General features: G+C 56.5%; 1 protein-coding gene across 1 annotated transcript in view; it reads right to left on the minus strand.

The window, feature by feature from the left end:
- MUC19 (mucin 19, oligomeric) overlaps positions 1-24,093 on the minus strand; it is a 129,800-nt gene that overhangs the window by 26,947 nt on the left and 78,760 nt on the right. The window contains 21 exon segments of the mRNA XM_087441908.1: positions 675-701; positions 1,556-1,609; positions 1,874-1,951; positions 2,162-2,282; positions 2,473-4,310; positions 4,458-4,817; positions 4,877-7,167; positions 7,287-8,672; positions 8,848-9,175; positions 9,360-10,168; positions 10,327-10,563; positions 10,682-10,934; positions 10,937-11,976; positions 12,038-15,377; positions 15,485-18,029; positions 18,100-18,202; positions 18,360-19,123; positions 19,126-19,592; positions 19,595-20,989; positions 20,992-21,887; positions 22,253-23,880. Of these exon segments, the coding sequence (XP_087298034.1) occupies positions 675-701; positions 1,556-1,609; positions 1,874-1,951; positions 2,162-2,282; positions 2,473-4,310; positions 4,458-4,817; positions 4,877-7,167; positions 7,287-8,672; positions 8,848-9,175; positions 9,360-10,168; positions 10,327-10,563; positions 10,682-10,934; positions 10,937-11,976; positions 12,038-15,377; positions 15,485-18,029; positions 18,100-18,202; positions 18,360-19,123; positions 19,126-19,592; positions 19,595-20,989; positions 20,992-21,887; positions 22,253-23,880 (19,960 nt within the window).

Here is a 24,093-nt window from a genome sequence, read left to right on the forward strand (position 1 = left end):
TCACTTTGCATAATACCATCAATGTTGTTGAATGGTCTCCATTCAACAAAGGTAGAAGCTAGTGGATCAGGTGGACAAGTATCGAAATCAATCACCCCATCAGATAAGGACCGGAAAGGGATTTTATATCAGTGAACAAAATAAGGCAAAAATGTCTGTCTTCATGGGGCTTATATTCAAATGTAAATGCTAAAAGAATGTACGAGGGGAACAATTATGAAAAAGTGAGATATTTTAAAGGATAAACTTCTTTTGCTTATCTTTTAAAACTGTTAAGTTTAAAAAGAGACACCAGGATGCAATAAAAGCTAAAAATTTTCATGGAAATGGTAGGTGACAAATAACACTAATATGTTGAGAAATATGGTATTGCCTTTTTTAAAATAAGGGAGCTATTTCAAAAGTTCTTTTTGTTTATTTATTTCATTGATTTTGTACATTTATACACAATCAGTGTAGAATTTAGCTATTATGTAAGGGATTCAGTACACATTTGTTGTGATTTAAGAAGGCATAAGAATAGAAAAAGAAAAAGCCCTGTACTACCAAAATCTAATTTGAAGTTCATGCTTTATTAATCTGATAAATTAAGACTTCTGCTATCATATTTTCTATTTCAGTTACCGTAACACCATTTTTTTCAAATGCACATTTATAATCTCATATTTTCTCACCTGTTACTTCAGGCTTTTTCTGGGGCTCTAAAATTTAAAAATACAAATATATTTATAAACATACATTTTTTATCTCAATTCATAAAGATTAATTTGTATTAGATTATAATTTGAGAAGAATATCACAGTCCCTTAGATATTTTTCAGTGCTCAAGTGGAAAAGACAGAAATACTACCTCAAGCCACATTATGCAGAAGCATATTTTTGTCATTTTAATTTCAACTTACCTACAATTAGTACTGGTAGAATTCTTTTAACTGAGACTAATAAAGGAAAGATTAAATTCACGTTTCAATTAAAGAACATACTTCAATTTTATTTTAAAAATTCACTTCAGTGTTTCAACTGCCATGACATGTAAAATTTTTGTTAAAAAAACAGAAGTCTGTTATTTCCATAGAGGCTTATCTTAGAAATTGAAGTCAGGGTGAGAGACCTCTTGGGAGAGAAATCATAAAGTGTTCTTCTATGAAATCACCTATAAGTTACAAATGATCAAACTGAAAGCAAAACCATTGCCTTTTTCCCAAGTAATATATTTACCCATATATAATTCTAGTTTGGTTCCATTTAATTAAAGACTAGAGTCTTGAACTTAGAAAATGTAAAACAACAACAACAACGAATAAGTAAACAATGATAAAAATATTGGTTCCACTATTTGATTTGCTGTAGAACCTGGACCAACTTAGGTACTGTCTTTTCTAAGCTCCTCACGAGTAAAATGAGATAACAATACTTATTCAAATAGTTAAATGATAATATATTTAAGGACATTGTAATTATTTAACTGGCATTATTTATTATTTTACTATTTTTAATTAGCCACTTAGCATGAAAACAAGTCAAAAAATACATCTGACATTCCCAGCTTACTTACCAGTAGTGAAATTTCCTGCTGCAATTGTTGAGCCAGGGATGGCTTCTGTGGAACCTGAGATTAAAAGCGGAAAGTCATCAGCAGTGTTCTTATTTTATTGGGAAACTACCTGGATATTGAACTATGTAAGGACTTTGAGTCCAGGTGTTACAGCTCCAGTACCTGGTGTGAAAAAACAAAATAGGTTCTAGATACCAGATAACTTGGATCTGATTTTCTGATTTCTATACTTACAATACACTAATATCTCTCATTAGATTTATCAGCAAACCTTACATTGAGCTACAACCTGGGCCAATAGTTTCCTTTCCCACTCACCTGATTTTCCAGGTGTGATTAATCTAGTCGTGTTTTCACTTGTTTCAGTGGTTTCTCCATATTGTTCTTCAGTTGTGCCTGGTTATAGGAATAATCATCATCTTTACATGGTTCGTTTTACTAAAAATAATAAACTTACTACCATTTAAGTAAATTTCAAATTTAGATGTTAATAATAAACCTAGAACAACTCTTAATCACTTCTCTGAAAATTTGGTTCTTGGGTAAATTAGCTCGAATTTAGGATGGTAATTTGGGTCTCAGCTAGGCTTGTGTTGGACCACCAACAAAACACCCAGGTGAGCCTTGCCTGCTTGGTTCCCAGCAGTGGTGAGGCCCGAAGCTGAAGCTCCAGCTGTGCTTCCCCAGCCTGCACCTGTGGTAGCTCCCACTGACCATCCAGTTGTACCTGGTCAAAACAGCAAAGCATCAGAGATGAAAACATAAACTTCTCAAGAAGTCTGAGGAATCAATTTAAAACAATGGTCTTCCACAAAGCTCTGATCTTTATTCAACAATTTCAGCTCTAAATACCCAAATTCCGACAAATTTAAATATTCCAAAAGTAAGAATCTGACCAAAATTGAAATTGCCTATACGAAACTGTCCACCGTCAGCTGGCTGTACTTGCCTTCAGTACTGGTAACCTCACGTTCTGGCTCCTCAGTTGTTCTTCCTGCCCCAGTGGTTATCCCACGTGACAATCCAGTTGTTCCTGATCCTTCAGATGATGATTGAATTGTCCCTGATCCATGAGTTGAGGGTGCACTTGTACCTGAAGATACAGACGATGGTGCAATGGACCATGAAGCTACAACATATGATCCAGTGGTACCTGACACTCCAGGTGATGGTCCACTTGTGCCTGAAAAGGCAGCTGATGGGCTCGTTAATTCTGAGATACCACTTGATGATCCAGTTGTGCCTGATCTTCGATCTGACTGTCCAGTTGTCCCTGACCCTCCAACAGATGGACCGGTTGTCCCTGATCCCAGCACCGATGGGACAGTGGTCCCTGATCCTGGAACAGACGGTCCCGTGGAACCTGATACTCTGGCTGACTGTCCAGTTGTCCCTCGTTCTTCAGCTGATGGTGCTGTGGTCCCTGACCCTCCAGCTGAGGGTCCAGTTGTCCCTGACACTACAACAGATGGCCCAGCGGTTCCTGGTACTCCGGTTGATGGTCCGGGTGTCGCCGATCCTTCAGCTGACGGTCCCGTTGTTCCTGACACTCCTGGGGATGGTGCACTTGGCCCTGGTGCTGCAGATGACGTTCCAGTCGTCCCCGATCCTCCAGCGGCAGGCCCAGTAGAGCCTGACCCCCCAGTGGACAGTCCCGTTGTCCCTGAAGCTTCAGCTGATGGCCCTGTGGTCCCTGATCCTCCAGTGGCTGGTCCTGGTGCCACTGTGACTCCAGCTGTTGGCCCAGTTGTTCCTGACCCTCCAGGTGAAGATCCAGGTGACTCTGTCACTCCAGATGATGGTCCAGTTGGCTTCGACCCCTCAGCTGACAGCCCAGTTGTCCCTGACCCTTCAACTGAAGGTCCAGTTGTCCCCGATCCTACAACAGCTGGTCCAGTCGTCTCTGATCCTACCACAGATGGTCCACTGGTCCCTGTTACCCTGGCGCCTGGTCCAGAGGTCGCTGGCGCTTCAGCCGATGGCCTTGAGGTCCCTGCTGCTCCAGTTGCTGGTCCTGTAGCCCCTGTGTCTCCAGCTGATGGTCCAGTTGCTCCTGATCTTCCACCTGATGATCCAGTTGTCCCTGATCTTCGATCTGACGGTCCAGTTGTCCCTGACCCTCCAACAGATGGTCCGGTTGTCCCTGATCCCACCACCGATGGGACAGTGGTCCCTGATCCTGGAACAGACGGTCCCGTGGAACCTGATACTCTGGCTGACTGTCCAGTTGTCCCTCGTTCTTCAGCTGATGGTGCTGTGGTCCCTGATCCTCCAGCTGCTGGTCCTGTTGTCTCTAATCGTCCAGCTGATGTTCCACTTGTTCCCGATCCTGGAGCTGCTGGTCCACTTGTCGCTGACTCTCCAACTGATGGTCCAGTTGCCCTCGATCCTGAAACAGGTGGTCCAGTGGTCCCTGATCCTACAGGAGATGGTCCAGTGGACCCTGGTACTCTGGCTGATGGTCCGGTCTGGCTGACGGTGGACCCTCCAACCGACGGTCCAGTTGTCGCTGATCCTTCAGCTGATGGTCCCGTGGTCCCTGGTCCTGCAGTTGCTGGTCCTGTTGCCCCCGTGGCGCCAGCTGTTGGCCCAGTGGCTCCGGATCTTCCAGGTGATGACCCAGGTGTCCTGGAACCTACAACAAGTGGAGCAGTGGTTCCTGATCCTTCAGCTGATGGTCCTGTGGTCCCTGATGCTCCAGCCTCTGGTCCTGTTGTCTCTAATCGCCCAGCTGTTGCTCCAGTTGTTCCTGACCCTCCAGGTGATGGTCTAGGTGTCTCAGTCACCCGGATGAGGGTCTAGTTGTCACTGACGCTTCAGATGATGGTCCAGCTGGTCCTGAGCTCCCAGCTGATGAGCCAGTGGTCTCGGATCCTCGAGCTGAGGGTCGGTTGTCCCTGACCCTCCAGCGGCTGGTCCGGTTGTCCCTGACCCTCCAGCTGAGGGTCCAGTTGTCCCCTGACACTACAACAGATGGCCCAGCGGTTCCTGGTACTCCGGTTGATGGTCCGGTGTCGCCGATCCTTCAGCTGACGGTCCCGTTGTTCCTGACACTCCTGGGGATGGTGCACTTGGCCCTGGTGCTGCAGATGACGTTCCAGTCGTCCCGATCCTCCAGCGGCAGGCCCAGTAGAGCCTGACCCCCCAGTGGACAGTCCCGTTGTCCCTGAAGCTTCAGCTGATGGCCCTGTGGTCCCTGATCCTCCAGTGGCTGGTCCTGGTGCCACTGTGACTCCAGCTGTTGGCCCAGTTGTTCCTGACCCTCCAGGTGAAGATCCAGGTGACTCTGTCACTCCAGATGATGGTCCAGTTGGCTTCGACCCTCAGCTGACAGCCCAGTTGTCCCTGACCCTTCAACTGAAGGTCCAGTTGTCCCCGATCCTACAACAGCTGGTCCAGTCGTCTCTGATCCTACCACAGATGGTCCACTGGTCCCTGTTACCCTGGCGCCTGGTCCAGAGGTCGCTGACGCTTCAGCCGATGGCCTTGAGGTCCCTGCTGCTCCAGTTGCTGGTCCTGTAGCCCCTGTGTCTCCAGCTGATGGTCCAGTTGCTCCTGATCTTCCACCTGATGATCCAGTTGTCCCTGATCTTCGATCTGACGGTCCAGTTGTCCCTGACCCTCCAACAGATGGTCCGGTTGTCCCTGATCCCACCACCGATGGGACAGTGGTCCCTGATCCTGGAACAGACGGTCCCGTGGAACCTGATACTCTGGCTGACTGTCCAGTTGTCCCTCGTTCTTCAGCTGATGGTGCTGTGGTCCCTGATCCTCCAGCTGCTGGTCCTGTTGTCTCTAATCGTCCAGCTGATGTTCCACTTGTTCCCGATCCTGGAGCTGCTGGTCCACTTGTCGCTGACTCTCCAACTGATGGTCCAGTTGCCCTCGATCCTGAAACAGGTGGTCCAGTGGTCCCTGATCCTACAGGAGATGGTCCAGTGGACCCTGGTACTCTGGCTGATGGTCCGGTCTGGCTGACGGTGGACCCTCCAACCGACGGTCCAGTTGTCGCTGATCCTTCAGCTGATGGTCCCGTGGTCCCTGGTCCTGCAGTTGCTGGTCCTGTTGCCCCCGTGACGCCAGCTGTTGGCCCAGTGGCTCCGGATCTTCCAGGTGATGACCCAGGTGTCCTGGAACCTACAACAAGTGGAGCAGTGGTTCCTGATCCTTCAGCTGATGGTCCTGTGGTCCCTGATGCTCCAGCCTCTGGTCCTGTTGTCTCTAATCGCCCAGCTGTTGCTCCAGTTGTTCCTGACCCTCCAGGTGATGGTCTAGGTGTCTCAGTCACTCCGGATGAGGGTCTAGTTGTCACTGACGCTTCAGATGATGGTCCAGCTGGTCCTGAGCTCCCAGCTGATGAGCCAGTGGTCTCGGATCCTCGAGCTGAGGGTCCGGTTGTCCCTGACCCTCCAGCTGAGGGTCCAGTTGTCCCTGACACTACAACAGATGGCCCAGCGGTTCCTGGTACTCCGGTTGATGGTCCGGGTGTCGCCGATCCTTCAGCTGACGGTCCCGTTGTTCCTGACACTCCTGGGGATGGTGCACTTGGCCCTGGTGCTGCAGATGACGTTCCAGTCGTCCCCGATCCTCCAGCGGCAGGCCCAGTAGAGCCTGACCCCCCAGTGGACAGTCCCGTTGTCCCTGAAGCTTCAGCTGATGGCCCTGTGGTCCCTGATCCTCCAGTGGCTGGTCCTGGTGCCACTGTGACTCCAGCTGTTGGCCCAGTTGTTCCTGACCCTCCAGGTGAAGATCCAGGTGACTCTGTCACTCCAGATGATGGTCCAGTTGGCTTCGACCCCTCAGCTGACAGCCCAGTTGTCCCTGACCCTTCAACTGAAGGTCCAGTTGTCCCCGATCCTACAACAGCTGGTCCAGTCGTCTCTGATCCTACCACAGATGGTCCACTGGTCCCTGTTACCCTGGCGCCTGGTCCAGAGGTCGCTGACGCTTCAGCCGATGGCCTTGAGGTCCCTGCTGCTCCAGTTGCTGCTCCTGTAGCCCCTGTGTCTCCAGCTGATGGTCCAGTTGCTCCTGATCTTCCACCTGATGATCCAGTTGTCCCTGATCTTCGATCTGATGGTCCAGTTGTCCCTGACCCTCCAACAGATGGTCCGGTTGTCCCTGATCCCACCACCGATGGGACAGTGGTCCCTGATCCTGGAACAGACGGTCCCGTGGAACCTGATACTCTGGCTGACTGTCCAGTTGTCCCTCGTTCTTCAGCTGATGGTGCTGTGGTCCCTGATCCTCCAGCTGCTGGTCCTGTTGTCTCTAATCGTCCAGCTGATGTTCCACTTGTTCCCGATCCTGGAGCTGCTGGTCCACTTGTCGCTGACTCTCCAACTGATGGTCCAGTTGCCCTCGATCCTGAAACAGGTGGTCCAGTGGTCCCTGATCCTACAGGAGATGGTCCAGTGGACCCTGGTACTCTGGCTGATGGTCCGGTCTGGCTGACGGTGGAGCCTCCAACCGACGGTCCAGTTGTCGCTGATCCTTCAGCTGATGGTCCCGTGGTCCCTGGTCCTGCAGTTGCTGGTCCTGTTGCCCCGTGGCGCCAGCTGTTGGCCCAGTGGCTCCGGATCTTCCAGGTGATGACCCAGGTGTCCTGGAACCTACAACAAGTGGAGCAGTGGTTCCTGATCCTTCAGCTGATGGTCCTGTGGTCCCTGATGCTCCAGCCTCTGGTCCTGTTGTCTCTAATCGCCCAGCTGTTGCTCCAGTTGTTCCTGACCCTCCAGGTGATGGTCTAGGTGTCTCAGTCACTCCGGATGAGGGTCTAGTTGTCACTGACGCTTCAGATGATGGTCCAGCTGGTCCTGAGCTCCCAGCTGATGAGCCAGTGGTCTCGGATCCTCGAGCTGAGGGTCCGGTTGTCCCTGACCCTCCAGCGGCTGGTCCGGTTGTCCCTGACCCTCCAGCTGAGGGTCCAGTTGTCCCTGACACTACAACAGATGGCCCAGCGGTTCCTGGTACTCCGGTTGATGGTCCGGGTGTCGCCGATCCTTCAGCTGACGGTCCCGTTGTTCCTGACACTCCTGGGGATGGTGCACTTGGCCCTGGTGCTGCAGATGACGTTCCAGTCGTCCCCGATCCTCCAGCGGCAGGCCCAGTAGAGCCTGACCCCCCAGTGGACAGTCCCGTTGTCCCTGAAGCTTCAGCTGATGGCCCTGTGGTCCCTGATCCTCCAGTGGCTGGTCCTGGTGCCACTGTGACTCCAGCTGTTGGCCCAGTTGTTCCTGACCCTCCAGGTGAAGATCCAGGTGACTCTGTCACTCCAGATGATGGTCCAGTTGGCTTCGACCCCTCAGCTGACAGCCCAGTTGTCCCTGACCCTTCAACTGAAGGTCCAGTTGTCCCCGATCCTACAACAGCTGGTCCAGTCGTCTCTGATCCTACCACAGATGGTCCACTGGTCCCTGTTACCCTGGCGCCTGGTCCAGAGGTCGCTGACGCTTCAGCCGATGGCCTTGAGGTCCCTGCTGCTCCAGTTGCTGGTCCTGTAGCCCCTGTGTCTCCAGCTGATGGTCCAGTTGCTCCTGATCTTCCACCTGATGATCCAGTTGTCCCTGATCTTCGATCTGACGGTCCAGTTGTCCCTGACCCTCCAACAGATGGTCCGGTTGTCCCTGATCCCACCACCGATGGGACAGTGGTCCCTGATCCTGGAACAGACGGTCCCGTGGAACCTGATACTCTGGCTGACTGTCCAGTTGTCCCTCGTTCTTCAGCTGATGGTGCTGTGGTCCCTGATCCTCCAGCTGCTGGTCCTGTTGTCTCTAATCGTCCAGCTGATGTTCCACTTGTTCCCGATCCTGGAGCTGCTGGTCCACTTGTCGCTGACTCTCCAACTGATGGTCCAGTTGCCCTCGATCCTGAAACAGGTGGTCCAGTGGTCCCTGATCCTACAGGAGATGGTCCAGTGGACCCTGGTACTCTGGCTGATGGTCCGGTCTGGCTGACGGTGGACCCTCCAACCGACGGTCCAGTTGTCGCTGATCCTTCAGCTGATGGTCCCGTGGTCCCTGGTCCTGCAGTTGCTGGTCCTGTTGCCCCGTGACGCCAGCTGTTGGCCCAGTGGCTCCGGATCTTCCAGGTGATGACCCAGGTGTCCTGGAACCTACAACAAGTGGAGCAGTGGTTCCTGATCCTTCAGCTGATGGTCCTGTGGTCCCTGATGCTCCAGCCTCTGGTCCTGTTGTCTCTAATCGCCCAGCTGTTGCTCCAGTTGTTCCTGACCCTCCAGGTGATGGTCTAGGTGTCTCAGTCACTCCGGATGAGGGTCTAGTTGTCACTGACGCTTCAGATGATGGTCCAGCTGGTCCTGAGCTCCCAGCTGATGAGCCAGTGGTCTCGGATCCTCGAGCTGAGGGTCCGGTTGTCCCTGACCCTCCAGCGGCTGGTCCGGTTGTCCCTGACCCTCCAGCTGAGGGTCCAGTTGTCCCCTGACACTACAACAGATGGCCCAGCGGTTCCTGGTACTCCGGTTGATGGTCCGGTGTCGCCGATCCTTCAGCTGACGGTCCCGTTGTTCCTGACACTCCTGGGGATGGTGCACTTGGCCCTGGTGCTGCAGATGACGTTCCAGTCGTCCCGATCCTCCAGCGGCAGGCCCAGTAGAGCCTGACCCCCAGTGGCCAGTCCCGTTGTCCCTGAAGCTTCAGCTGATGGCCCTGTGGTCCCTGATCCTCCAGTGGCTGGTCCTGGTGCCACTGTGACTCCAGCTGTTGGCCCAGTTGGTCCTGACCCTCCAGCTGAAGAACCAGGTGAATCTGTCACGCCAGATGAGGGACCAGTTGGCTTCGACCCTCAGCTGACAGCCCAGTTGTCCCTGACCCTTCAACTGAAGGTCCAGTTGTCCCCGATCCTACAACAGCTGGTCCAGTCGTCTCTGATCCTACCACAGATGGTCCACTGGTCCCTGTTACCCTGGCGCCTGGTCCAGAGGTCGCTGGCGCTTCAGCCGATGGCCTTGAGGTCCCTGCTGCTCCAGTTGCTGGTCCTGTAGCCCCTGTGTCTCCAGCTGATGGTCCAGTTGCTCCTGATCTTCCACCTGATGATCCAGTTGTCCCTGATCTTCGATCTGACGGTCCAGTTGTCCCTGACCCTCCAACAGATGGTCCGGTTGTCCCTGATCCCACCACCGATGGGACAGTGGTCCCTGATCCTGGAACAGACGGTCCCGTGGAACCTGATACTCTGGCTGACTGTCCAGTTGTCCCTCGTTCTTCAGCTGATGGTGCTGTGGTCCCTGATCCTCCAGCTGCTGGTCCTGTTGTCTCTAATCGTCCAGCTGATGTTCCACTTGTTCCCGATCCTGGAGCTGCTGGTCCACTTGTCGCTGACTCTCCAACTGATGGTCCAGTTGCCCTCGATCCTGAAACAGGTGGTCCAGTGGTCCCTGATCCTACAGGAGATGGTCCAGTGGACCCTGGTACTCTGGCTGATGGTCCGGTCTGGCTGACGGTGGACCCTCCAACCGACGGTCCAGTTGTCGCTGATCCTTCAGCTGATGGTCCCGTGGTCCCTGGTCCTGCAGTTGCTGGTCCTGTTGCCCCCGTGACGCCAGCTGTTGGCCCAGTGGCTCCGGATCTTCCAGGTGATGACCCAGGTGTCCTGGAACCTACAACAAGTGGAGCAGTGGTTCCTGATCCTTCAGCTGATGGTCCTGTGGTCCCTGATGCTCCAGCCTCTGGTCCTGTTGTCTCTAATCGCCCAGCTGTTGCTCCAGTTGTTCCTGACCCTCCAGGTGATGGTCTAGGTGTCTCAGTCACCCGGATGAGGGTCTAGTTGTCACTGACGCTTCAGATGATGGTCCAGCTGGTCCTGAGCTCCCAGCTGATGAGCCAGTGGTCTCGGATCCTCGAGCTGAGGGTCCGGTTGTCCCTGACCCTCCAGCGGCTGGTCCGGTTGTCCCTGACCCTCCAGCTGAGGGTCCAGTTGTCCCTGACACTACAACAGATGGCCCAGCGGTTCCTGGTACTCCGGTTGATGGTCCGGTGTCGCCGATCCTTCAGCTGACGGTCCCGTTGTTCCTGACACTCCTGGGGATGGTGCACTTGGCCCTGGTGCTGCAGATGACGTTCCAGTCGTCCCGATCCTCCAGCGGCAGCCCCAGTAGAGTCTCACCCACCAGTGGACAGTCCCGTTGTCCCTGAAGCTTCAGCTGATGGCCCTGTGGTCCCTGATCCTCCAGTGGCTGGTCCTGGTGCCACTGTGACTCCAGCTGTTGGCCCAGTTGTTCCTGACCCTCCAGGTGAAGATCCAGGTGACTCTGTCACTCCAGATGATGGTCCAGTTGGCTTCGACCCCTCAGCTGACAGCCCAGTTGTCCCTGACCCTTCAACTGAAGGTCCAGTTGTCCCGATCCTACAACAGCTGGTCCAGTCGTCTCTGATCCTACCACAGATGGTCCACTGGTCCCTGTTACCCTGGCGCCTGGTCCAGAGGTCGCTGACGCTTCAGCCGATGGCCTTGAGGTCCCTGCTGCTCCAGTTGCTGGTCCTGTAGCCCCTGTGTCTCCAGCTGATGGTCCAGTTGCTCCTGATCTTCCACCTGATGATCCAGTTGTCCCTGATCTTCGATCTGACGGTCCAGTTGTCCCTGACCCTCCAACAGATGGTCCGGTTGTCCCTGATCCCACCACCGATGGGACAGTGGTCCCTGATCCTGGAACAGACGGTCCCGTGGAACCTGATACTCTGGCTGACTGTCCAGTTGTCCCTCGTTCTTCAGCTGATGGTGCTGTGGTCCCTGATCCTCCAGCTGCTGGTCCTGTTGTCTCTAATCGTCCAGCTGATGTTCCACTTGTTCCCGATCCTGGAGCTGCTGGTCCACTTGTCGCTGACTCTCCAACTGATGGTCCAGTTGCCCTCGATCCTGAAACAGGTGGTCCAGTGGTCCCTGATCCTACAGGAGATGGTCCAGTGGACCCTGGTACTCTGGCTGATGGTCCGGTCTGGCTGACGGTGGACCCTCCAACCGACGGTCCAGTTGTCGCTGATCCTTCAGCTGATGGTCCCGTGGTCCCTGGTCCTGCAGTTGCTGGTCCTGTTGCCCCCGTGACGCCAGCTGTTGGCCCAGTGGCTCCGGATCTTCCAGGTGATGACCCAGGTGTCCTGGAACCTACAACAAGTGGAGCAGTGGTTCCTGATCCTTCAGCTGATGGTCCTGTGGTCCCTGATGCTCCAGCCTCTGGTCCTGTTGTCTCTAATCGCCCAGCTGTTGCTCCAGTTGTTCCTGACCCTCCAGGTGATGGTCTAGGTGTCTCAGTCACTCCGGATGAGGGTCTAGTTGTCACTGACGCTTCAGATGATGGTCCAGCTGGTCCTGAGCTCCCAGCTGATGAGCCAGTGGTCTCGGATCCTCGAGCTGAGGGTCCGGTTGTCCCTGACCCTCCAGCGGCTGGTCCGTTGTCCCTGACCCTACAGCTGAGGGTCCAGTTGTCCCTGACACTACAACAGATGGCCCAGCGGTTCCTGGTACTCCGGTTGATGGTCCGGTGTCGCCGATCCTTCAGCTGACGGTCCCGTTGTTCCTGACACTCCTGGGGATGGTGCACTTGGCCCTGGTGCTGCAGATGACGTTCCAGTCGTCCCCGATCCTCCAGCGGCAGGCCCAGTAGAGCCTGACCCCCCAGTGGACGGGCCCGTTGTCCCTGAAGCTTCAGCTGATGGCCCTGTGGTCCCTGATCCTCCAGTGGCTGGTCCTGGTGCCACTGTGACTCCAGCTGTTGGCCCAGTTGTTCCTGACCCTCCAGGTGAAGATCCAGGTGACTCTGTCACTCCAGATGATGGTCCAGTTGGCTTCGACCCCTCAGCTGACAGCCCAGTTGTCCCTGACCCTTCAACTGAAGGTCCAGTTGTCCCCGATCCTACAACGGCTGGTCCAGTCGTCTCTGATCCTACCACAGATGGTCCACTGGTCCCTGTTACCCTGGCGCCTGGTCCAGAGGTCGCTGACGCTTTAGCCGATGGCCTTGAGGTCCCTGCTGCTCCAGTTGCTGGTCCTGTAGCCCCTGTGTCTCCAGCTGATGGTCCAGTTGCTCCTGATCTTCCACCTGATGATCCAGTTGTCCCTGATCTTCGATCTGACGGTCCAGTTGTCCCTGACCCTCCAACAGATGGTCCGGTTGTCCCTGATCCCACCACCGATGGGACAGTGGTCCCTGATCCTGGAACAGACGGTCCCGTGGAACCTGATACTCTGGCTGACTGTCCAGTTGTCCCTCGTTCTTCAGCTGATGGTGCTGTGGTCCCTGATCCTCCAGCTGCTGGTCCTGTTGTCTCTAATCGTCCAGCTGATGTTCCACTTGTTCCCGATCCTGGAGCTGCTGGTCCACTTGTCGCTGACTCTCCAACTGATGGTCCAGTTGCCCTCGATCCTGAAACAGGTGGTCCAGTGGTCCCTGATCCTACAGGAGATGGTCCAGTGGACCCTGGTACTCTGGCTGATGGTCCGGTCTGGCTGACGGTGGACCCTCCAACCGACGGTCCAGTTGTCGCTGATCCTTCAGCTGATGGTCCCGTGGTCCCTGGTCCTGCAGTTGCTGGTCCTGTTGCCCCCGTGACGCCAGCTGTTGGCCCAGTGGCTCCGGATCTTCCAGGTGATGACCCAGGTGTCCTGGAACCTACAACAAGTGGAGCAGTGGTTCCTGATCCTTCAGCTGATGGTCCTGTGGTCCCTGATGCTCCAGCCTCTGGTCCTGTTGTCTCTAATCGCCCAGCTGTTGCTCCAGTTGTTCCTGACCCTCCAGGTGATGGTCTAGGTGTCTCAGTCACTCCGGATGAGGGTCTAGTTGTCACTGACGCTTCAGATGATGGTCCAGCTGGTCCTGAGCTCCCAGCTGATGAGCCAGTGGTCTCGGATCCTCGAGCTGAGGGTCCGGTTGTCCCTGACCCTCCAGCGGCTGGTCCGGTTGTCCCTGACCCTCCAGCTGAGGGTCCAGTTGTCCCTGACACTACAACAGATGGCCCAGCGGTTCCTGGTACTCCGGTTGATGGTCCGGGTGTCGCCGATCCTTCAGCTGACGGTCCCGTTGTTCCTGACACTCCTGGGGATGGTGCACTTGGCCCTGGTGCTGCAGATGACGTTCCAGTCGTCCCCGATCCTCCAGCGGCAGGCCCAGTAGAGCCTGACCCCCCAGTGGACGGTCCCGTTGTCCCTGAAGCTTCAGCTGATGGCCCTGTGGTCCCTGATCCTCCAGTGGCTGGTCCTGGTGCCACTGTGACTCCAGCTGTTGGCCCAGTTGTTCCTGACCCTCCAGGTGAAGATCCAGGTGACTCTGTCACTCCAGATGATAGTCCAGTTGGCTTCGACCCCTCAGCTGACAGCCCAGTTGTCCCTGACCCTTCAACTGAAGGTCCAGTTGTCCCCGATCCTACAACGGCTGGTCCAGTCGTCTCTGATCCTACCACAGATGGTCCACTGGTCCCTGTTACCCTGGCGCCTGGTCCAGAGGTCGCTGACGCTTCAGCCGATGGCCTTGAGGTCCCTGCTGCTCCAGTTGCTGGTCCTGTAGCCCCTGTGTCTCCAGCTGATGGTCCAGTTGCTCCTGATCTTCCACCTGATGATCCAGTTGTCCCTGATCTTCGATCTGACGGTCCAGTTGTCCCTGACCCTCCAACAGATGGTCCGGTTGTCCCTGATCCCACCACCGATGGGACAGTGGTCCCTGATCCTGGAACAGACGGTCCCGTGGAACCTGATACTCTGGCTGACTGTCCAGTTGTCCCTCGTTCTTCAGCTGATGGTGCTGTGGTCCCTGATCCTCCAGCTGCTGGTCCTGTTGTCTCTAATCGTCCAGCTGATGTTCCACTTGTTCCCGATCCTGGAGCTGCTGGTCCACTTGTCGCTGACTCTCCAACTGATGGTCCAGTTGCCCTCGATCCTGAAACAGGTGGTCCAGTGGTCCCTGATCCTACAGGAGATGGTCCAGTGGACCCTGGTACTCTGGCTGATGGTCCGGTCTGGCTGACGGTGGACCCTCCAACCGACGGTCCAGTTGTCGCTGATCCTTCAGCTGATGGTCCCGTGGTCCCTGGTCCTGCAGTTGCTGGTCCTGTTGCCCCCGTGACGCCAGCTGTTGGCCCAGTGGCTCCGGATCTTCCAGGTGATGACCCAGGTGTCCTGGAACCTACAACAAGTGGAGCAGTGGTTCCTGATCCTTCAGCTGATGGTCCTGTGGTCCCTGATGCTCCAGCCTCTGGTCCTGTTGTCTCTAATCGCCCAGCTGTTGCTCCAGTTGTTCCTGACCCTCCAGGTGATGGTCTAGGTGTCTCAGTCACTCCGGATGAGGGTCTAGTTGTCACTGACGCTTCAGATGATGGTCCAGCTGGTCCTGAGCTCCCAGCTGATGAGCCAGTGGTCTCGGATCCTCGAGCTGAGGGTCCGGTTGTCCCTGACCCTCCAGCGGCTGGTCCGGTTGTCCCTGACCCTCCAGCTGAGGGTCCAGTTGTCCCTGACACTACAACAGATGGCCCAGCGGTTCCTGGTACTCCGGTTGATGGTCCGGGTGTCGCCGATCCTTCAGCTGACGGTCCCGTTGTTCCTGACACTCCTGGGGATGGTGCACTTGGCCCTGGTGCTGCAGATGACGTTCCAGTCGTCCCCGATCCTCCAGCGGCAGGCCCAGTAGAGCCTGACCCCCCAGTGGACAGTCCCGTTGTCCCTGAAGCTTCAGCTGATGGCCCTGTGGTCCCTGATCCTCCAGTGGCTGGTCCTGGTGCCACTGTGACTCCAGCTGTTGGCCCAGTTGTTCCTGACCCTCCAGGTGAAGATCCAGGTGACTCTGTCACCCAGATGATGGTCCAGTTGGCTTCGACCCCTCAGCTGACAGCCCAGTTGTCCCTGACCCTTCAACTGAAGGTCCAGTTGTCCCCGATCCTACAACAGCTGGTCCAGTCGTCTCTGATCCTACCACAGATGGTCCACTGGTCCCTGTTACCCTGGCGCCTGGTCCAGAGGGCGCGGACGCTTCAGCCGATGGCCTTGAGGTCCCTGCTGCTCCAGTTGCTGGTCCTGTAGCCCCTGTGTCTCCAGCTGATGGTCCAGTTGCTCCTGATCTTCCACCTGATGATCCAGTTGTCCCTGATCTTCGATCTGACGGTCCAGTTGTCCCTGACCCTCCAACAGATGGTCCGGTTGTCCCTGATCCCACCACCGATGGGACAGTGGTCCCTGATCCTGGAACAGACGGTCCCGTGGAACCTGATACTCTGGCTGACTGTCCAGTTGTCCCTCGTTCTTCAGCTGATGGTGCTGTGGTCCCTGATCCTCCAGCTGCTGGTCCTGTTGTCTCTAATCGTCCAGCTGATGTTCCACTTGTTCCCGATCCTGGAGCTGCTGGTCCACTTGTCGCTGACTCTCCAACTGATGGTCCAGTTGCCCTCGATCCTGAAACAGGTGGTCCAGTGGTCCCTGATCCTACAGGAGATGGTCCAGTGGACCCTGGTACTCTGGCTGATGGTCCGGTCTGGCTGACGGTGGACCCTCCAACCGACGGTCCAGTTGTCGCTGATCCTTCAGCTGATGGTCCCGTGGTCCCTGGTCCTGCAGTTGCTGGTCCTGTTGCCCCCGTGACGCCAGCTGTTGGCCCAGTGGCTCCGGATCTTCCAGGTGATGACCCAGGTGTCCTGGAACCTACAACAAGTGGAGCAGTGGTTCCTGATCCTTCAGCTGATGGTCCTGTGGTCCCTGATGCTCCAGCCTCTGGTCCTGTTGTCTCTAATCGCCCAGCTGTTGCTCCAGTTGTTCCTGACCCTCCAGGTGATGGTCTAGGTGTCTCAGTCACTCCGGATGAGGGTCTAGTTGTCACTGACGCTTCAGATGATGGTCCAGCTGGTCCTGAGCTCCCAGCTGATGAGCCAGTGGTCTCGGATCCTCGAGCTGAGGGTCCGGTTGTCCCTGACCCTCCAGCGGCTGGCCCGGTTGTCCCTGACCCTCCAGCTGAGGGTCCAGTTGTCCCTGACACTACAACAGATGGCCCAGCGGTTCCTGGTACTCCGGTTGATGGTCCGGGTGTCGCCGATCCTTCAGCTGACGGTCCCGTTGTTCCTGACACTCCTGGGGATGGTGCACTTGGCCCTGGTGCTGCAGATGACGTTCCAGTCGTCCCCGATCCTCCAGCGGCAGGCCCAGTAGAGCCTGACCCCCCAGTGGACGGTCCCGTTGTCCCTGAAGCTTCAGCTGATGGCCCTGTGGTCCCTGATCCTCCAGTGGCTGGTCCTGGTGCCACTGTGACTCCAGCTGTTGGCCCAGTTGTTCCTGACCCTCCAGGTGAAGATCCAGGTGACTCTGTCACTCCAGATGATGGTCCAGTTGGCTTCGACCCCTCAGCTGACAGCCCAGTTGTCCCTGACCCTTCAACTGAAGGTCCAGTTGTCCCCGATCCTACAACAGCTGGTCCAGTCGTCTCTGATCCTACCACAGATGGTCCACTGGTCCCTGTTACCCTGGCGCCTGGTCCAGAGGTCGCTGACGCCTCACCCGATGGCCTTGAGGTCCCTGCTGCTCCAGTTGCTGGTCCTGTAGCCCCTGTGTCTCCAGCTGATGGTCCAGTTGCTCCTGATCTTCCACCTGATGATCCAGTTGTCCCTGATCTTCGATCTGACGGTCCAGTTGTCCCTGACCCTCCAACAGATGGTCCGGTTGTCCCTGATCCCACCACCGATGGGACAGTGGTCCCTGATCCTGGAACAGACGGTCCCGTGGAACCTGATACTCTGGCTGACTGTCCAGTTGTCCCTCGTTCTTCAGCTGATGGTGCTGTGGTCCCTGATCCTCCAGCTGCTGGTCCTGTTGTCTCTAATCGTCCAGCTGATGTTCCACTTGTTCCCGATCCTGGAGCTGCTGGTCCACTTGTCGCTGACTCTCCAACTGATGGTCCAGTTGCCCTCGATCCTGAAACAGGTGGTCCAGTGGTCCCTGATCCTACAGGAGATGGTCCAGTGGACCCTGGTACTCTGGCTGATGGTCCGGTCTGGCTGACGGTGGACCCTCCAACCGACGGTCCAGTTGTCGCTGATCCTTCAGCTGATGGTCCCGTGGTCCCTGGTCCTGCAGTTGCTGGTCCTGTTGCCCCCGTGACGCCAGCTGTTGGCCCAGTGGCTCCGGATCTTCCAGGTGATGACCCAGGTGTCCTGGAACCTACAACAAGTGGAGCAGTGGTTCCTGATCCTTCAGCTGATGGTCCTGTGGTCCCTGATGCTCCAGCCTCTGGTCCTGTTGTCTCTAATCGCCCAGCTGTTGCTCCAGTTGTTCCTGACCCTCCAGGTGATGGTCTAGGTGTCTCAGTCACTCCGGATGAGGGTCTAGTTGTCACTGACGCTTCAGATGATGGTCCAGCTGGTCCTGAGCTCCCAGCTGATGAGCCAGTGGTCTCGGATCCTCGAGCTGAGGGTCCGGTTGTCCCTGACCCTCCAGCGGCTGGTCCGGTTGTCCCTGACCCTCCAGCTGAGGGTCCAGTTGTCCCCTGACACTACAACAGATGGCCCAGCGGTTCCTGGTACTCCGGTTGATGGTCCGGTGTCGCCGATCCTTCAGCTGACGGTCCCGTTGTTCCTGACACTCCTGGGGATGGTGCACTTGGCCCTGGTGCTGCAGATGACGTTCCAGTCGTCCCCGATCCTCCAGCGGCAGGCCCAGTAGAGCCTGACCCCCCAGTGGACAGTCCCGTTGTCCCTGAAGCTTCAGCTGATGGCCCTGTGGTCCCTGATCCTCCAGTGGCTGGTCCTGGTGCCACTGTGACTCCAGCTGTTGGCCCAGTTGTTCCTGACCCTCCAGGTGAAGATCCAGGTGACTCTGTCACTCCAGATGATGGTCCAGTTGGCTTCGACCCTCAGCTGACAGCCCAGTTGTCCCTGACCCTTCAACTGAAGGTCCAGTTGTCCCCGATCCTACAACAGCTGGTCCAGTCGTCTCTGATCCTACCACAGATGGTCCACTGGTCCCTGTTACCCTGGCGCCTGGTCCAGAGGTCGCTGACGCTTCAGCCGATGGCCTTGAGGTCCCTGCTGCTCCAGTTGCTGGTCCTGTAGCCCCTGTGTCTCCAGCTGATGGTCCAGTTGCTCCTGATCTTCCACCTGATGATCCAGTTGTCCCTGATCTTCGATCTGACGGTCCAGTTGTCCCTGACCCTCCAACAGATGGTCCGGTTGTCCCTGATCCCACCACCGATGGGACAGTGGTCCCTGATCCTGGAACAGACGGTCCCGTGGAACCTGATACTCTGGCTGACTGTCCAGTTGTCCCTCGTTCTTCAGCTGATGGTGCTGTGGTCCCTGATCCTCCAGCTGCTGGTCCTGTTGTCTCTAATCGTCCAGCTGATGTTCCACTTGTTCCCGATCCTGGAGCTGCTGGTCCACTTGTCGCTGACTCTCCAACTGATGGTCCAGTTGCCCTCGATCCTGAAACAGGTGGTCCAGTGGTCCCTGATCCTACAGGAGATGGTCCAGTGGACCCTGGTACTCTGGCTGATGGTCCGGTCTGGCTGACGGTGGACCCTCCAACCGACGGTCCAGTTGTCGCTGATCCTTCAGCTGATGGTCCCGTGGTCCCTGGTCCTGCAGTTGCTGGTCCTGTTGCCCCGTGACGCCAGCTGTTGGCCCAGTGGCTCCGGATCTTCCAGGTGATGACCCAGGTGTCCTGGAACCTACAACAAGTGGAGCAGTGGTTCCTGATCCTTCAGCTGATGGTCCTGTGGTCCCTGATGCTCCAGCCTCTGGTCCTGTTGTCTCTAATCGCCCAGCTGTTGCTCCAGTTGTTCCTGACCCTCCAGGTGATGGTCTAGGTGTCTCAGTCACTCCGGATGAGGGTCTAGTTGTCACTGACGCTTCAGATGATGGTCCAGCTGGTCCTGAGCTCCCAGCTGATGAGCCAGTGGTCTCGGATCCTCGAGCTGAGGGTCCGGTTGTCCCTGACCCTCCAGCGGCTGGTCCGGTTGTCCCTGACCCTCCAGCTGAGGGTCCAGTTGTCCCTGACACTACAACAGATGGCCCAGCGGTTCCTGGTACTCCGGTTGATGGTCCGGTGTCGCCGATCCTTCAGCTGACGGTCCCGTTGTTCCTGACACTCCTGGGGATGGTGCACTTGGCCCTGGTGCTGCAGATGACGTTCCAGTCGTCCCCGATCCTCCAGCGGCAGGCCCAGTAGAGCCTGACCCCCCAGTGGACGGTCCCGTTGTCCCTGAAGCTTCAGCTGATGGCCCTGTGGTCCCTGATCCTCCAGTGGCTGGTCCTGGTGCCACTGTGACTCCAGCTGTTGGCCCAGTTGTTCCTGACCCTCCAGGTGAAGATCCAGGTGACTCTGTCACTCCAGATGATGGTCCAGTTGGCTTCGACCCCTCAGCTGACAGCCCAGTTGTCCCTGACCCTTCAACTGAAGGTCCAGTTGTCCCCGATCCTACAACAGCTGGTCCAGTCGTCTCTGATCCTACCACAGATGGTCCACTGGTCCCTGTTACCCTGGCGCCTGGTCCAGAGGTCGCTGACGCTTCAGCCGATGGCCTTGAGGTCCCTGCTGCTCCAGTTGCTGGTCCTGTAGCCCCTGTGTCTCCAGCTGATGGTCCAGTTGCTCCTGATCTTCCACCTGATGATCCAGTTGTCCCTGATCTTCGATCTGACGGTCCAGTTGTCCCTGACCCTCCAACAGATGGTCCGGTTGTCCCTGATCCCACCACCGATGGGACAGTGGTCCCTGATCCTGGAACAGACGGTCCCGTGGAACCTGATACTCTGGCTGACTGTCCAGTTGTCCCTCGTTCTTCAGCTGATGGTGCTGTGGTCCCTGATCCTCCAGCTGCTGGTCCTGTTGTCTCTAATCGCCCAGCTGATGTTCCACTTGTTCCCGATCCTGGAGCTGCTGGTCCACTTGTCGCTGACTCTCCAACTGATGGTCCAGTTGCCCTCGATCCTGAAACAGGTGGTCCAGTGGTCCCTGATCCTACAGGAGATGGTCCAGTGGACCCTGGTACTCTGGCTGATGGTCCGGTCTGGCTGACGGTGGACCCTCCAACCGACGGTCCAGTTGTCGCTGATCCTTCAGCTGATGGTCCCGTGGTCCCTGGTCCTGCAGTTGCTGGTCCTGTTGCCCCCGTGACGCCAGCTGTTGGCCCAGTGGCTCCGGATCTTCCAGGTGATGACCCAGGTGTCCTGGAACCTACAACAAGTGGAGCAGTGGTTCCTGATCCTTCAGCTGATGGTCCTGTGGTCCCTGATGCTCCAGCCTCTGGTCCTGTTGTCTCTAATCGCCCAGCTGTTGCTCCAGTTGTTCCTGACCCTCCAGGTGATGGTCTAGGTGTCTCAGTCACTCCGGATGAGGGTCTAGTTGTCACTGACGCTTCAGATGATGGTCCAGCTGGTCCTGAGCTCCCAGCTGATGAGCCAGTGGTCTCGGATCCTCGAGCTGAGGGTCCGGTTGTCCCTGACCCTCCAGCGGCTGGTCCGTTGTCCCTGACCCTCCAGCTGAGGGTCCAGTTGTCCCTGACACTACAACAGATGGCCCAGCGGTTCCTGGTACTCCGGTTGATGGTCCGGGTGTCGCCGATCCTTCAGCTGACGGTCCCGTTGTTCCTGACACTCCTGGGGATGGTGCACTTGGCCCTGGTGCTGCAGATGACGTTCCAGTCGGCCCCGAGCCTCCAGCGGCAGGCCCAGTAGAGCCTGACCCCCCAGTGGACGGTCCCGTTGTCCCTGAAGCTTCAGCTGATGGCCCTGTGGTCCCTGATCCTCCAGTGGCTGGTCCTGGTGCCACTGTGACTCCAGCTGTTGGCCCAGTTGTTCCTGACCCTCCAGGTGAAGATCCAGGTGACTCTGTCACTCCAGATGATGGTCCAGTTGGCTTCGACCCCTCAGCTGACAGCCCAGTTGTCCCTGACCCTTCAACTGAAGGTCCAGTTGTCCCCGATCCTACAACAGCTGGTCCAGTCGTCTCTGATCCTACCACAGATGGTCCACTGGTCCCTGTTACCCTGGCGCCTGGTCCAGAGGTCGCTGACGCTTCAGCCGATGGCCTTGAGGTCCCTGCTGCTCCAGTTGCTGGTCCTGTAGCCCCTGTGTCTCCAGCTGATGGTCCAGTTGCTCCTGATCTTCCACCTGATGATCCAGTTGTCCCTGATCTTCGATCTGACGGTCCAGTTGTCCCTGACCCTCCAACAGATGGTCCGGTTGTCCCTGATCCCACCACCGATGGGACAGTGGTCCCTGATCCTGGAACAGACGGTCCCGTGGAACCTGATACTCTGGCTGACTGTCCAGTTGTCCCTCGTTCTTCAGCTGATGGTGCTGTGGTCCCTGATCCTCCAGCTGCTGGTCCTGTTGTCTCTAATCGTCCAGCTGATGTTCCACTTGTTCCCGATCCTGGAGCTGCTGGTCCACTTGTCGCTGACTCTCCAACTGATGGTCCAGTTGCCCTCGATCCTGAAACAGGTGGTCCAGTGGTCCCTGATCCTACAGGAGATGGTCCAGTGGACCCTGGTACTCTGGCTGATGGTCCGGTCTGGCTGACGGTGGACCCTCCAACCGACGGTCCAGTTGTCGCTGATCCTTCAGCTGATGGTCCCGTGGTCCCTGGTCCCGCAGTTGCTGGTCCTGTTGCCCCGTGACGCCAGCTGTTGGCCCAGTGGCTCCGGATCTTCCAGGTGATGACCCAGGTGTCCTGGAACCTACAACAAGTGGAGCAGTGGTTCCTGATCCTTCAGCTGATGGTCCTGTGGTCCCTGATGCTCCAGCCTCTGGTCCTGTTGTCTCTAATCGCCCAGCTGTTGCTCCAGTTGTTCCTGACCCTCCAGGTGATGGTCTAGGTGTCTCAGTCACTCCGGATGAGGGTCTAGTTGTCACTGACGCTTCAGATGATGGTCCAGCTGGTCCTGAGCTCCCAGCTGATGAGCCAGTGGTCTCGGATCCTCGAGCTGAGGGTCCGGTTGTCCCTGACCCTCCAGCGGCTGGTCGGGTTGTCCCTGACCCTCCAGCTGAGGGTCCAGTTGTCCCTGACACTACAACAGATGGCCCAGCGGTTCCTGGTACTCCGGTTGATGGTCCGGGTGTCGCCGATCCTTCAGCTGACGGTCCCGTTGTTCCTGACACTCCTGGGGATGGTGCACTTGGCCCTGGTGCTGCAGATGACGTTCCAGTCGTCCCCGATCCTCCAGCGGCAGGCCCAGTAGAGCCTGACCCCCCAGTGGACGGTCCCGTTGTCCCTGAAGCTTCAGCTGATGGCCCTGTGGTCCCTGATCCTCCAGTGGCTGGTCCTGGTGCCACTGTGACTCCAGCTGTTGGCCCAGTTGTTCCTGACCCTCCAGGTGAAGATCCAGGTGACTCTGTCACTCCAGATGATGGTCCAGTTGGCTTCGACCCCTCAGCTGACAGCCCAGTTGTCCCTGACCCTTCAACTGAAGGTCCAGTTGTCCCCGATCCTACAACAGCTGGTCCAGTCGTCTCTGATCCTACCACAGATGGTCCACTGGTCCCTGTTACCCTGGCGCCTGGTCCAGAGGTCGCTGACGCTTCAGCCGATGGCCTTGAGGTCCCTGCTGCTCCAGTTGCTGGTCCTGTAGCCCCTGTGTCTCCAGCTGATGGTCCAGTTGCTCCTGATCTTCCACCTGATGATCCAGTTGTCCCTGATCTTCGATCTGACGGTCCAGTTGTCCCTGACCCTCCAACAGATGGTCCGGTTGTCCCTGATCCCACCACCGATGGGACAGTGGTCCCTGATCCTGGAACAGACGGTCCCGTGGAACCTGATACTCTGGCTGACTGTCCAGTTGTCCCTCGTTCTTCAGCTGATGGTGCTGTGGTCCCTGATCCTCCAGCTGCTGGTCCTGTTGTCTCTAATCGTCCAGCTGATGTTCCACTTGTTCCCGATCCTGGAGCTGCTGGTCCACTTGTCGCTGACTCTCCAACTGATGGTCCAGTTGCCCTCGATCCTGAAACAGGTGGTCCAGTGGTCCCTGATCCTACAGGAGATGGTCCAGTGGACCCTGGTACTCTGGCTGATGGTCCGGTCTGGCTGACGGTGGACCCTCCAACCGACGGTCCAGTTGTCGCTGATCCTTCAGCTGATGGTCCCGTGGTCCCTGGTCCCGCAGTTGCTGGTCCTGTTGCCCCCGTGACGCCAGCTGTTGGCCCAGTGGCTCCGGATCTTCCAGGTGATGACCCAGGTGTCCTGGAACCTACAACAAGTGGAGCAGTGGTTCCTGATCCTTCAGCTGATGGTCCTGTGGTCCCTGATGCTCCAGCCTCTGGTCCTGTTGTCTCTAATCGCCCAGCTGTTGCTCCAGTTGTTCCTGACCCTCCAGGTGATGGTCTAGGTGTCTCAGTCACCCGGATGAGGGTCTAGTTGTCACTGACGCTTCAGATGATGGTCCAGCTGGTCCTGAGCTCCCAGCTGATGAGCCAGTGGTCTCGGATCCTCGAGCTGAGGGTCCGGTTGTCCCTGACCCTCCAGCGGCTGGTCCGGTTGTCCCTGACCCTCCAGCTGAGGGTCCAGTTGTCCCTGACACTACAACAGATGGCCCAGCGGTTCCTGGTACTCCGGGTGATGGTCCG

This window comes from Ceratotherium simum, chromosome 17 (genome assembly GCF_057802395.1).
Source record: "Ceratotherium simum simum isolate JZ-2026a chromosome 17, ASM5780239v1, whole genome shotgun sequence".
In the NCBI taxonomy this organism is placed as follows: domain Eukaryota; kingdom Metazoa; phylum Chordata; class Mammalia; order Perissodactyla; family Rhinocerotidae; genus Ceratotherium; species Ceratotherium simum.